The 12,490-nt window shown below is 43.4% G+C and overlaps 1 protein-coding gene across 6 annotated transcripts in view; it reads left to right on the top strand.

Annotated features, from left to right (window-relative positions):
- The window catches only part of ZNF385C (zinc finger protein 385C), a 299,586-nt gene that overhangs the window by 230,657 nt on the left and 56,439 nt on the right, over window positions 1-12,490 (top strand). For all 6 annotated transcript variants that reach the window (XM_056548836.1, XM_056548837.1, XM_056548835.1 and 3 more), the window contains one exon: window positions 8,844-8,986. In XM_056548836.1, the coding sequence (XP_056404811.1) occupies window positions 8,844-8,986 (143 nt within the window). The remainder of the gene's footprint in view (window positions 1-8,843; window positions 8,987-12,490) is intronic.

Below are 12,490 nucleotides of genomic sequence, written 5' to 3'. Positions count from 1 at the left end.
GCCGTGTTTTCCGGCCGTGTGAACCTGTTATAGTACTTCGCAATGATCCAGTCATAGTACGTTTATACTTTTTTTTTTTAGGATTTTTTGTGGTCCATTGGGACATTATACATTGGCGGCTCACACATTGGTGTAGTTGAAATACTTGTGCTTATTTTTTGTCTTATTCTATGAAGGTGGCACTATATCTATGTCAGCGCTTCTCCGGTGGACTTAATAAGACTTTAACTTCTTCCAAAGATTATTGGACTTTTTTCACTGTACGACTGCATGTTCTTTTTATTGCTCTTGTAAGTAAAATAAAAAATGGCATTATGTAACATATCTGTACTGTAGTTTATTAGGCAATCACTATGGTGCATGTACTCTCTCTCTACATATACACACACACACACACATATATATATATATAAGCACTCCGACGATTCCTTGGCTATTAATTGATCCTGTCGTGTCACACTTTAGGCATTAAAGATGAACATGTACCTTACATATATTCGGATTCCATGTTTTCCGAACAGTGTGCCACCAGCTGTTGCAAAACTACATGCCGAGCACATATATATTAGTTATACACCTCCTCTCCAGCTCTATCTGTATACTGCTGCGTCTATGAGATCAGGATATATAGTAGATATACACCTCCCCTCTAGTTCTGTCTGTATACTACTGCCATCTCTATGTGATCAGGATATACGTCAGCCAGCTCTATGTGTATACTGCTGCTGTTATCTATATGGGATCAGACTATGAAGTAGCTATACACCTCCCCTCCAGCTCTATCTGTATACTGCTGCTGCTATCACTATTAGGTCAGGATATATACTAGTTAAAGGGGTATTCCAGGAAAAAACTTGATATATATATATATATATATATATATATATATATAATCAACTGGCTGAAGAAAGTTAAACAGATTTGTAAATTACTTCTATTAAAAAATCTTAATCCTTTCAGTACTTATGAGCTTCTGAAGTTAAGGTTATTCTTTTCTGTCTAAGTGCTCTCTGATGACACCTGTCTCGGGAAACGCCACGTTTAGAAGAGGTTTGCTATGGGGATTTGCTTGACAGGTGTCATCAGAGAGCACTTAGACAGAAAAGAACAACCTTAACTTCAGAAAGGATTAAGATTTTTTAATAGAAGTAATTTACAAATCTGTTTAACTTTCTGGAGCCAGTTGATATATAGAAAAAAGTTTTTTCCTGGATAACCCCTTTAAATACCTCCCCTCCAGCTCAATCTCTATACTTCCGTTATCACTATGTGATCAGGATATATATAGTAGTTATACAACTCCCCTCCAGCTCTGTCTGTATACTGCTGTTATCTCTATGTGATCAGGATATATAGTAGTTATACACCTCCTCTCCAGCTCTATCTGTATACTGCTGCTGCTAATTCTATAGGATCAGGATATATGGCCGTTATACACCTCCCAGTTCTATTTCTCTTTAAAAAAAACACACACACACACACTTTAAACAAGAAAATGCAGCAAAACTGCACATTATGTGAACCAACACCAACCCTCTTAAGCATCTGGCTAAACACCAGCGCTAGCTAATTAGATGACCAGGTACAGTGATCAAATCCCACACCCTCATCCAGTGGATTCATGGGACATGTAGGCTGCAAATCCATCACTGCAATCAGAAATGGCTGAAAAGCCCTTGCCTGCCACATCAACTCAGACAGGTAAGCACCAGGTATACACAAGAACCTCTACATTATTCTCCAGTAATAGCCTAAGGCGCACTGTATAAACAAATATTTTTGTGGAGAGTCTCTTTTAGGGTGGGTTCACACCACGTTTTGTTAAATACGGCTCCCGTATACGGTTGGGAGGAGGGGGCGGGGCTTAATCGCGGCGCCCGCACTCAGCCGTATTCGGGAACCGTATTTAATGTATGTCTATGAGCCGACCGGAGTGAACCGCAGCCTCCGGTCGGCTTCGTTTTCGGCCGTATGCGGTTTCCCGACCGCAGGCAAAAACATGGTCGACCAATTAAATTAAAGGGGTATTCCCACCGGAGTACCCCTTTAATTTCTTCTGGGGGAGAGCTAATGTCTATATACATTTCTCATGTTGCATTGCCCTAAAAAAAAATTTTTTTTAAAAACAATAATTCTCCATATAGAAACTGCTTCTCCTCAATGAGGAAATGTATCCTATGTAATTAGCCTTAGGGGTTATCCGGGACGACATGTGACGTAACGCCACACCCCTCGTGATGTCACACCACGCCCTCTCCATTCATGTCTATGGGAGGGGGCGTGACAGCCGTCACGCCCCCTCCCATAGACATGAATGGAGGGGGCGTGGCGTTACATCACGTCTCAAGTCCCTGGAGACGCAGCCTTGCATAGAATGCGGGTGCTGCACGGAGATCGTGGGGGGTCCCAGAGGCGGGCCCCCCCAGGATAATATGTCTTTGGCCAGATAACCCCTTTAATCTAGTTTCATCAATCGGACTCTTCTGTAGCTCAGCTATATTATTTTTACAGTGGTGCACAGAACTGTACTCCAAAGTCTAGAGATACTCAAGTTACCTGATCCTCTGCCGTTACGACAGCTCCCGGTCCCCGCTGCTCTCTGCTTTTATCTTCTTCTGATGAAGTTCTGTGCAAGCGATTCCTGTGGGGTCCACATATCACAGGAAAAAGCTGAAGGCACAGGTGACCAGGAGCTATGGTAACAGCAGGGGATCAGGGCAGGGGAGTATGCATCTTTTTTTATATTGTTTCTGAACCTGAGGTTCTTTGTAATAAAATATTCAATCCCTGGACAACCCTTTTCATTTCCCTGGGAATAGTGCTGCATGGGGATTAAAGGGATACTCCCCTCCCACCACGCCCCCTCCCATAGACTAGTATTGAGGGGTCATGGCCATGAAGTCATAACCTCCGCAGCCCACACCCAGTGTTCGGAACTAAATGTTCCGGAAGCTGGGGCAGTGGAGTACCCCTTTAAGTCTTTTGCAAGCCGCATCAGATTTCCTTCATGGATTGCCTTGTATTTGGCTCCATCCATCTTTCCATCAATTGTGACCAATTTTCCCACAGCGTGATGCTACGACCAACATGTTTCACTGTGGCTATGGTGTGCTCAGGGGGATGGACAATGTTGGGTTTCCACCACACGTAGCATTTTGCACTGAGGCCAAAAAGTTAAAGGGGTACTCCGGTGGAAAACTATTTTTTGAGATCCTTCAAGGACACAGGGGTTTAGGGACAAAGATGACTGGACAAAGCTTGGTGATTCACTTCAGGGACTCAGGGGAGAGATGACATGGACACAGCCTGGTGAGTTCCTTCAAGTACACGGAGGTTTAGGGACAGATATGACTGGACACGGCTTGGTGAGTTCTTTTCTTTCTATCAGGATCAAAATGGAAATAAGAGACGACCGACCACTATTGATCGGTTTTGCTCTCCATTTGATTGTCTTTTTTTATTATTATTATATTTTTTATATATGTATATATATATATATATATATATATATATATATATATATTATAATTTTATTATTTATTTATTTATTTTTGCTATTGGTTTTTATTCTTTCTAAAAATATAGATTTAGTTTAGTCTTTTCTTTCTATAAACGATTCCCAGATTTCCCCTCCAGGGGATTTGTGAATTAATTTGAACAATGTCACGCTCGAGTGGGCTGCTGCTGCGTTTTCCATGCCTGTAGTTAGAAGCAGTTTGGGGACGCTGATAAGGATTTCAATAGGCCGTTTTTAACCAGAAAGAGGTCACTTTATCTCTGCCGGGCTTCTGCCGTCTGCGTCCTTTTATGACTGAAAAGAAGCAGTTTCTCCCATCTTGATGTCGAATCATTTTTTTATGTTCTACAGAACACTCAGACAATAGAGGAATATCTGGAGAAGACATGACACTGAATTGGTGTTAGGCCTGAGTCCAGAAAGAAAAAACAAGCGGGGGGTATATAAAGGCCTGGGAGACGGGTTAGATCTTTGATAAGAGTTGCTGTCATTTGCTATTACATTTACAATAGTTTTCCATTATATTTTCTAATATATATTTCATGGTTTAAGCATGAGTCATCCCTTATACTGATACGTCATCCCTTATACTGATACGTCATCCCTCATACTGACACGTCATCCCTCATACTGACACGTCATCCCTTATTCTGACACGTCATCCCTAATACTGACACGTCATCCCTCATACTGACATGTCATCCCTTATACTGACACGTCATCCCTCATACTGACACGTCATCCCTCATACTGACACGTCATCCCTAATACTGACACGTCATCCCTCATACTGACACGTCATCCCTTATACTGACATGTCATCCCTAATACTGACACGTCATCCCTAATACTGACACGTCATCCCTTATACTGACACGTCATCCCTCATACTGACACGTCATCCCTCATACTTACACGTCATCCCTTATACTGACACGTCATCCCTTATACTGACACGTCATCCCCGTATACTGACACGTCATCCCTTATACTGACACGCCATCCCTAATACTGACACGTCATCCCCTATACTGACACGTCATCCCCTATACTGACACGTCATCCCTTATACTGACACGTCATCCCTTATACTGACACGTCATCCCCTATACTGACACGTCATCCCTTATACTGACACGTCATCCGTTATACTGACACGACATCCCTTATACTCACACGTCATCCCTTATACTGACACGTCATCCCTTATACTGATACGTCATCCCTTATACTGACACGTCATCCCCTATACTGACACGTCATCTCTTATACTGACACGTCATCCCTTATACTGACACGTCATCCCTTATACTGATACGTCATCCCTTATACTGACATGTCATCCCTTATACTGACACGTCATCCCTTATACTGATACGCCATCCCTTATACTGACACGCCATCCCTTATACTGACACGTCATCCCTTATACTGACACGTCATCCCTTATACTGACTCGCCATCCCCTATACTGATACGTCATCCCTTATACTGACACGTCATCCCTTATACTGACACCTCATCCGTTATACTGATACGTCATCCCTTATACTGACACATCATCCCTTATACTGATGTGTCATCCCCTATACTGACACGTCATCCCATATACTGACACGTCATCCCATATACTGACACGTCATCCCTTATACTGACACGTCATCCCTTATACTGACACGTCATCCCTTATACTGATACGTCATCCCTTATACTGACACGTCATCCCCTATACTGACACGTCATCCCCTATACTGACACGTCATCCCTTATACTGACACGTCATCTCTTATACTGATACGTCATCCCTTATACTGACACGTCATCCTTTATACTGACATGTCATCCCTTATACTGCGTCATCCTATATACTGACACCTCATCCCTTATACTGACACGTCATCCCTTATACTGCGTCATCCTTTATACTGACACGTCATCCTTTATACTGATACGTCATCCCTTATACTGATACGTCATCCCTTATACTGACACGCCATCCCTTATACTGACACTTCATCCCTTATACTGATATGTTATCCCTTATACTGACACGTCATCCCTTATACTGATACGTCATCCCTTATACTGATACGTCATCCCTTATACTGACACGTCATCCCTTATACTGACACGTCATCCCTTATACTGACACTTCATCCCTTATACTGACACGTCAACCCTTATACTGACACGTCATCCCTTATACTGACACGTCATCTCTTATACTGATACACCATCCCTTATACTGACACGTCAACCCTTATACTGACACGTCATCCCTTATACTGATACGTCATCCCTTATACTGACACGTCATCCTCTATATTGACACGCCATCCCTTATACTGATACGTCATCCCCTGTACTGACACGTCATCCCTTATACTGACCCGTCATCCCTTATACTGACCCGTCATCCCTTATACTGATACGTCATGCCTTATACTGACACGTCATCCCTTATACTGACACGTCATCCCTTATACTGATACGTCATCCCTTATACTGACACATCATCCCTTATACTGACACGTCATCCCTTATACTGACACGTCAACCCTTATACTGACACGTTATCCCTTATACTGACACGTCATCCCTTATACTGACACGTCATCCCTTATACTGACACGTCATCTCTTATACTGATACACCATCCCTTATACTGACACGTCAACCCTTATACTGACACGTCATCCCTTATACTGATACACCATCCCCTATACTGATACGTCATCCCTTATACTGACACGTCATCCCTTATACTGACACGTCATCCTCTATATTGACATGTCATCCCTTATACTGACACGTCATCCCATATACTGACATCATTCCTTATACTGATACGTCATCCCTTCTACTGACACATCATCCCTTATACTGACACATCATCCCTTATACTGACACATCATCCCTTATACTGATACATCATCCCTTATACTGACACATCATTCCTTATACTGATACATCATCCCTTATACCAGCATCTATAAAAAGGAAGTGGTGGGCGAAAGAATGAGAGCGGAACATTTAGTCTGTGTTCACATACTGCAGATATTGTTCACTCATTTACTAATGGATTTCTGTAGAAATTGTGGTAAAATATAGTCGTTACTTTCAGCTATTTATCCGAAATGTTTGCATGGCTATTTGACTTTTTCACAATCAAAAAGCTTTTTTCTCTGCGGCACATCTAGCAGGTCCTAAGCGGTTGGCAACCACTGTGTTAAAGATTAAATTTAACAAGGTTACATCTTCTTCTGCAGATAAAATGTACAATAGATCTGCCACATGTGGCTCATCCAAAATATGACTGTTCTTCTTTGTATGGCCCTTGTTTCTTCTTACAGATTGTGTAAAATGACAATCCGATATATATTCCATTTTGCCAATCTGGTTTAATCTTGGAATAACCTTGAAGTTGTAAACTCTTACATACTGGGACTGTCTGTCACGGTATATGTATGTTTTTTGTTTGATGGTAAAATGGAGGTTCCCTTTTACGTGATATGTATGTGTGATCATGGTTATTACCAAAAATATTACTCTACGACCCACTAGATTGACTAGAATGAAGATGCCCCTTCCCCCAGCTTAAATGAGTTTGCCGATTAAGCATGATTGGGGACCCATGTACTACTGAACAAGGAGGATCCTAGTGGACCCTAGAAGTCGTGCTATTCTGGACAGGAGACCAATAAATTGGAAATTAAGAAAAAACCCTATAAATGGCCATTTCAACAAACCTTGCATTAAAGGAGAACTACGGGATTGAAAATGTTAACCCCTATCCAAAGGATAGGGGATAAGTTTCAGATCGCGGGGGGTCCGACTGCTGGGGCCCCCCACGATCTCCCGTACGGGGCCCCGGCTCTCTGCATAGAGAGCGTGTGTCGACCACTGCACGAGGCGGCGGCTGACACGCGCCCTCCATTTACTGCTATGGGAGAGCCGAAGCGCTGCCTTCGGCAATTTCTGGCTCTCCCATGGCGGTGTATGGAGGGGGCGTGTTGGCCGCTGCTTCGTGCGGTGGTCAACACGCCCTCTCTAACCAGAGAGCCGGGGCCCCGTACGGGAGATCGTGGGGGGCACCAGCGGTCGGACCCCCCGCGATCTGAAACTTATCCCCTATCCTTAGGATAGGGGATAAAATTTTCAATCCCGTAGTTCTCCTTTAATCAAGCAAATATAAGAAACTTTGTAACACATCTTATCAGAGTGTTTACAAGACAGACTAACAGCCCATAGAGAGATCAGATTACATGCTGCCTATACAATGCTATGTAGAGGGAAGGCCTAAGGAGGGAGATGGGAGGAAGAGTGAGTTCAGAAACAAAAAGAGACTGCAAATAGTCAACTGTAAGTATTAGACTTCACCCCATGGCTTAAAGGGGTACTCCAATGTAAAACCCTTTATTTATTTATTTATTTATTTATTTTAAATCAACTGGTGCCAGAAAGTTAAACAGATTTGTAAATTAATCTTAATCCTTCCAGTACTTATTAGCTGCTGAATACTACAGAAGAATTTTTTTTTTTTTTTTGGAACACAGTGCTCTCTGCTGACATTTCTGTCCATTTTAGGAACTGTCCAGAGTAGGAGAAAATCCCCATAGCAAGCCTATGCTGCTCTGGACAGTTCCTAAAATGGACAGAAATGCCAGCAGAGAGGACTGTGCTCGTGATGTCAGCAGAGAGCTCTGTGTTCCAAAAATAAAATAATTTCCTCTGTAGTGTTCAGCAGCTAATAAGTACTGGAAGGATTAAGATTTTTCAATAGAAGTAATTTACATATCTGTTTAACTTTCTGGCACCAGTTGATCTAAAAAAAAAAAAAAAAAAAAGTTTTCCACCAGAGTACCCCTTTAAGCCACGGGGTGAGGTCTAATACTTACAGTTGACTATTTTCAGTCTCTTTTTGTTTCTGAACTCACTCTTCCTCCCATCTCCCTCCTTAGCCCTTCCCTCTACATAGCATTGTATAGGCAGCATGTAATCTGATCTCTCTATGGGCTGTGAGTCCGTCTTGTAAACACTCTGATAAGATGTGCTACAAAGTTTCTTATATTTGCTAGATTAATGTAAGGTTTGTTGAAATGGAAAGGTTTGCACCATCTCAATGTCCACAATTAGGAGACCATTGATATAAGGGTTCTGGTCACATCTGATGACCAAGCATGTGAGATGCAACTGCAATGTGTGAACCCGGTCTAATATTCGGTCATTTCATGAAAGTCTTAGAATGTCTGTAGAACCTGATCATGTCTTGTTCTGTGATCTCATATCTTGTGGGCACATATCTCATAAGCTTCTTGTGTTCTAGGTGCCCCCACTCCTGGAGGTCCATTGTTGGCTTCTCTAGGGATACCCAGCCGAGCCATCCAAACACATCTGGACATCAAGCATCTATTAACATTCAGGATCAATGGAGTTTCTCCACTTAGCCTCTTCCCAAACTTCAATGCGGTGAGTATCTGTCTGTTCATAGTATTATTTTAGTGGACACTCACGGGGAATAAAAAAGTGGCCGCTATGGAGAGATGTCCCCTATTGGGAAAAATGCTCAAAATTCTTTCTAAATGACGGAATCCTGTCCTGTACTCACTGCAGAGTGTAATTACCTATAAAACATGATAAAAAGCCATATTACAGTACAATCTCCCAGTGTCCTTTAACCTCCCCTTATACCTCCCCTGTATCATTTCATCCCCCTTTATACCCTGTGCCAAATTATTCCCCTATGCACTATGCCAAATTATCCCCCCCTTACCCTCTGTGCCAGAACATTTCCCCTTGATTTCATTCCCCATTTTTACCCCCTGTGTAAATTCATCACCCCCTCTTTATGAAGTGGCAGAGGGGGATAAAGGGGGAATAAAAAGGCACAGGGGGTGGTAAAGAGGGGGCGATGAATTTGCATATAGGACAATAAAGGGGGAATTAAATAGCCCTGGGGGGGTTAAGAGGAAATTATTTGGCACAGGGGTAATAAAGTGGCACGGGTGGGGGGGGGAATCAGGGAAGGGGGGGGTGAATGATGTGGCCGGCGGACGTACAGAAGCAGGAGACCACTGTTTAAACATTGCACTTCTGCTTCTGTGCTGGGGCTTCTGCAGGGGGTGCAGCGGGGGCCTGGGCCCCTTACTGGGGTATTGGCTGTACCCCCTGATGGCAGCCCTGTGTACAGGGTAGGGCCGGAACATAAGCCTGGTTGTCCCCTATTGTGAGTGTTTTGTCCCCTATTCTTTGTGTCCGCGTCCACTATTGGAAGTTTCCCCTATTCGGAGGGTGCAAATACATTGTCTTATGGGACTCTGCCAGGGAATTAAAAACTGTCCGCTATTGGGAGGTGTCCTCTATTGGGAGGTGTCCACTATTGGGAGGTGTCTCCTATTGGGAGGTGTCCCTCTATTAAGAGGTGTCCCCTATTGGGAGGTGTCCCCTATTGGGAGGTGTCCCCTATTGGTAGGTGTCCCCTATTGGGAGGTGTCCACTATTGGGAGGTGTCCACTATTGGGAGGTGTCCCCTATTGGGAGGTGTCCGCTAAGGAAGATTTTACTGTATTTTTATAGTTATTAACCCAAGAGGGGGTTTTAGATCAACACTATTCATCTCTGCATTCTGAAGGAAACACGGGGCATCTGTCACCCAAAAGGTCACCCCGGTATTTCCCTCATCCCATCCATCACATTGTCAGACACATACGGGATTGAATCAGCGCCCGTAAAGTGTTAAGATGAATCTTCATCCTAAGGGTCAAGCGCCTTGGACCGTCTCATTCCAGACTTCTCCAGCGAATCGGAACATTTGGAAAGTGAGACAACTTTTAGAAGCCTAAACAATTTATTACATTCGGGTTTGGTGAATCTTGGTGACTCAATTCTAGTTTCCTTACATCACACATAGGGTTGTGTGCTTGGACCTTCTGTAAGGGGCAACAGCTGCGGACCTGCTGTGCCCCCAAACTGGTTGGGCTTTGGGCCAGTTTAGATTTTCACATTTATTAATGACCTTGTAGAGGGGCTGAATAGTAGAGTAGAAATCTTTGCAGATGATACTAAACTCTGTAAAGTGGTAAACTCTCTAGAGGACAGTGCACTGTGTATAGTAGATAACACCATAGAGGACAGTGCACTGTGTATAGTAGATAACACAATAGAAGACAGTGCACTGTGTATAGTAGATAACACTCTAGAGGACAGTGCACTATGTATAGTAGATAACACTATAGAGGACAGTGCACTGTGTATAGTAGATAACACAATAGAAGACAGTGTACTGTGTATAGTAGATAACACAATAGAGGACAGTGCACTGGGTATAGTAGATAACACTATAGAGGACAGTGCACTGTGTATAGTAGATAACACAATAGAGGACAGTGCAGTGTTACAAATGGATCTGGATAGGTTGGAGGTTTGGGTGGGAAGTGGCAGATGAGGTTTAACACTGATAAATGTAAGGTAATGCACATGGGGAGGAAAAATCCGGGCTGAGATTATGTATTAAATGGGAGTAAACTTGGGACGACTGACATGGAAAAGGATTTAGGGGTCTTAGTTAACAGTAAACTTAGCTGTAGTGACCAGTGTCGGGCAGCTGCTGCCAAGGCAAATAAAATCATGGGGTGCATCAACCGTACAGAGATCTCTCCATGATCTATTTCTACCCAGGACTGTATCTATAACAAGGGGGCATCCTCTACGTCTAGAGGAAAGAAGGTTTCTACACCAGCACAGACGGGGGTTCTTTACTGTAAGAGCAGTGAGACTGTGGAATTCTCTCCCTGAGGAGGTGGTCATGGGGAACTCTGTAAAAGAATTTAAAAGGGGTCTGGATGTATTTTTGGAGAATAATAATTACAGGTTATGGATGTCAGTGGGAGCAGGCTGTTGGCGTCACAAGCGGGATCGATACGGAGCAGGATGCAGGGGCAAGGCACTGGTGGGAGCCGACATACTTTTTGTTTGTTTTTTACATGAGATATATAGATTATATAATATATAAGACATAAAAAAATTTGAAGAAATGAATGTTTCTTCTTCACCATCGGCCACGTACCCTGAAGAGGTTCTCTTTGCTGGAAATGCACTTTACATATTTACCAACCACATTACTCGCCGAGATGAAGATGAACCGGACTCACGCTGCTTCTATAGATCAAACAAGAAGCTGTGCAGAAAGCGCTGCGTGCGCTGAGCCGAGTGATGCGGCATGAGATGTTGGTTGTTCCCGCTAAGAACAAAATGTACCGTCATTTGCACTTTTTGACCATTTATCGCAGTCGAGAGAGACGCAATTTACATCTATATTAACCCCTAGAGCAGTGTTTCCTAACCAGTGTGTTGCAAAACTACAACACCCAGCATGCCCGGACAGCCGAAGGCTGTCCGGGCATGCTGGGAGTTGTAGTATTGCAACAGCTGGAGGCACCCTGGTTGTTAAACACTGCCCATGCATGGGATTCCGCTGCATGGTGTACAAGAGCCCTCGGAATACATAGTGGTCTATAATGACCGGCAATGTCCGCATGGTCCTAGTGCCGACTGATTCAGTTGATACCGGCCGACCTGCAGATTACATTTTATTATAAGTCACATGGGGGGAGATTTATCAAAACCTGTCCAGAGGAAAAGTTGACCAGTTGCCCATAGCAACCAATCAGATCGTTTCTTTCATTTTGCAGAGGTCTTGTTAAAAATGAAAGAAGCAATCTGATTGGTTGCTATGGGCAACTGGTCAACGTTTCCTCAGCTCAGGTCTTGATGAATCTCCCTCATGGTCTCCAGGGGGTGTGGCTATATAGCCTTACCTGCGTAAATCCCTCCCACCATACTATCTTCCCACCCTCTTCAGCATAGCCACGCCCCCTGGAGACCATGGGGGGGAGATTCATCAAGACTTGTGCTGAGTAAACGTTGCCCAGTTGCCCATAGCAACCAATCAGATCGCTTCTTTCATTTTACATA

Source organism: Hyla sarda, chromosome 12 (assembly GCF_029499605.1).
Source record: "Hyla sarda isolate aHylSar1 chromosome 12, aHylSar1.hap1, whole genome shotgun sequence".
NCBI lineage: Eukaryota > Metazoa > Chordata > Amphibia > Anura > Hylidae > Hyla > Hyla sarda.
This window is presented reverse-complemented; position numbering and strand designations above follow the sequence as displayed.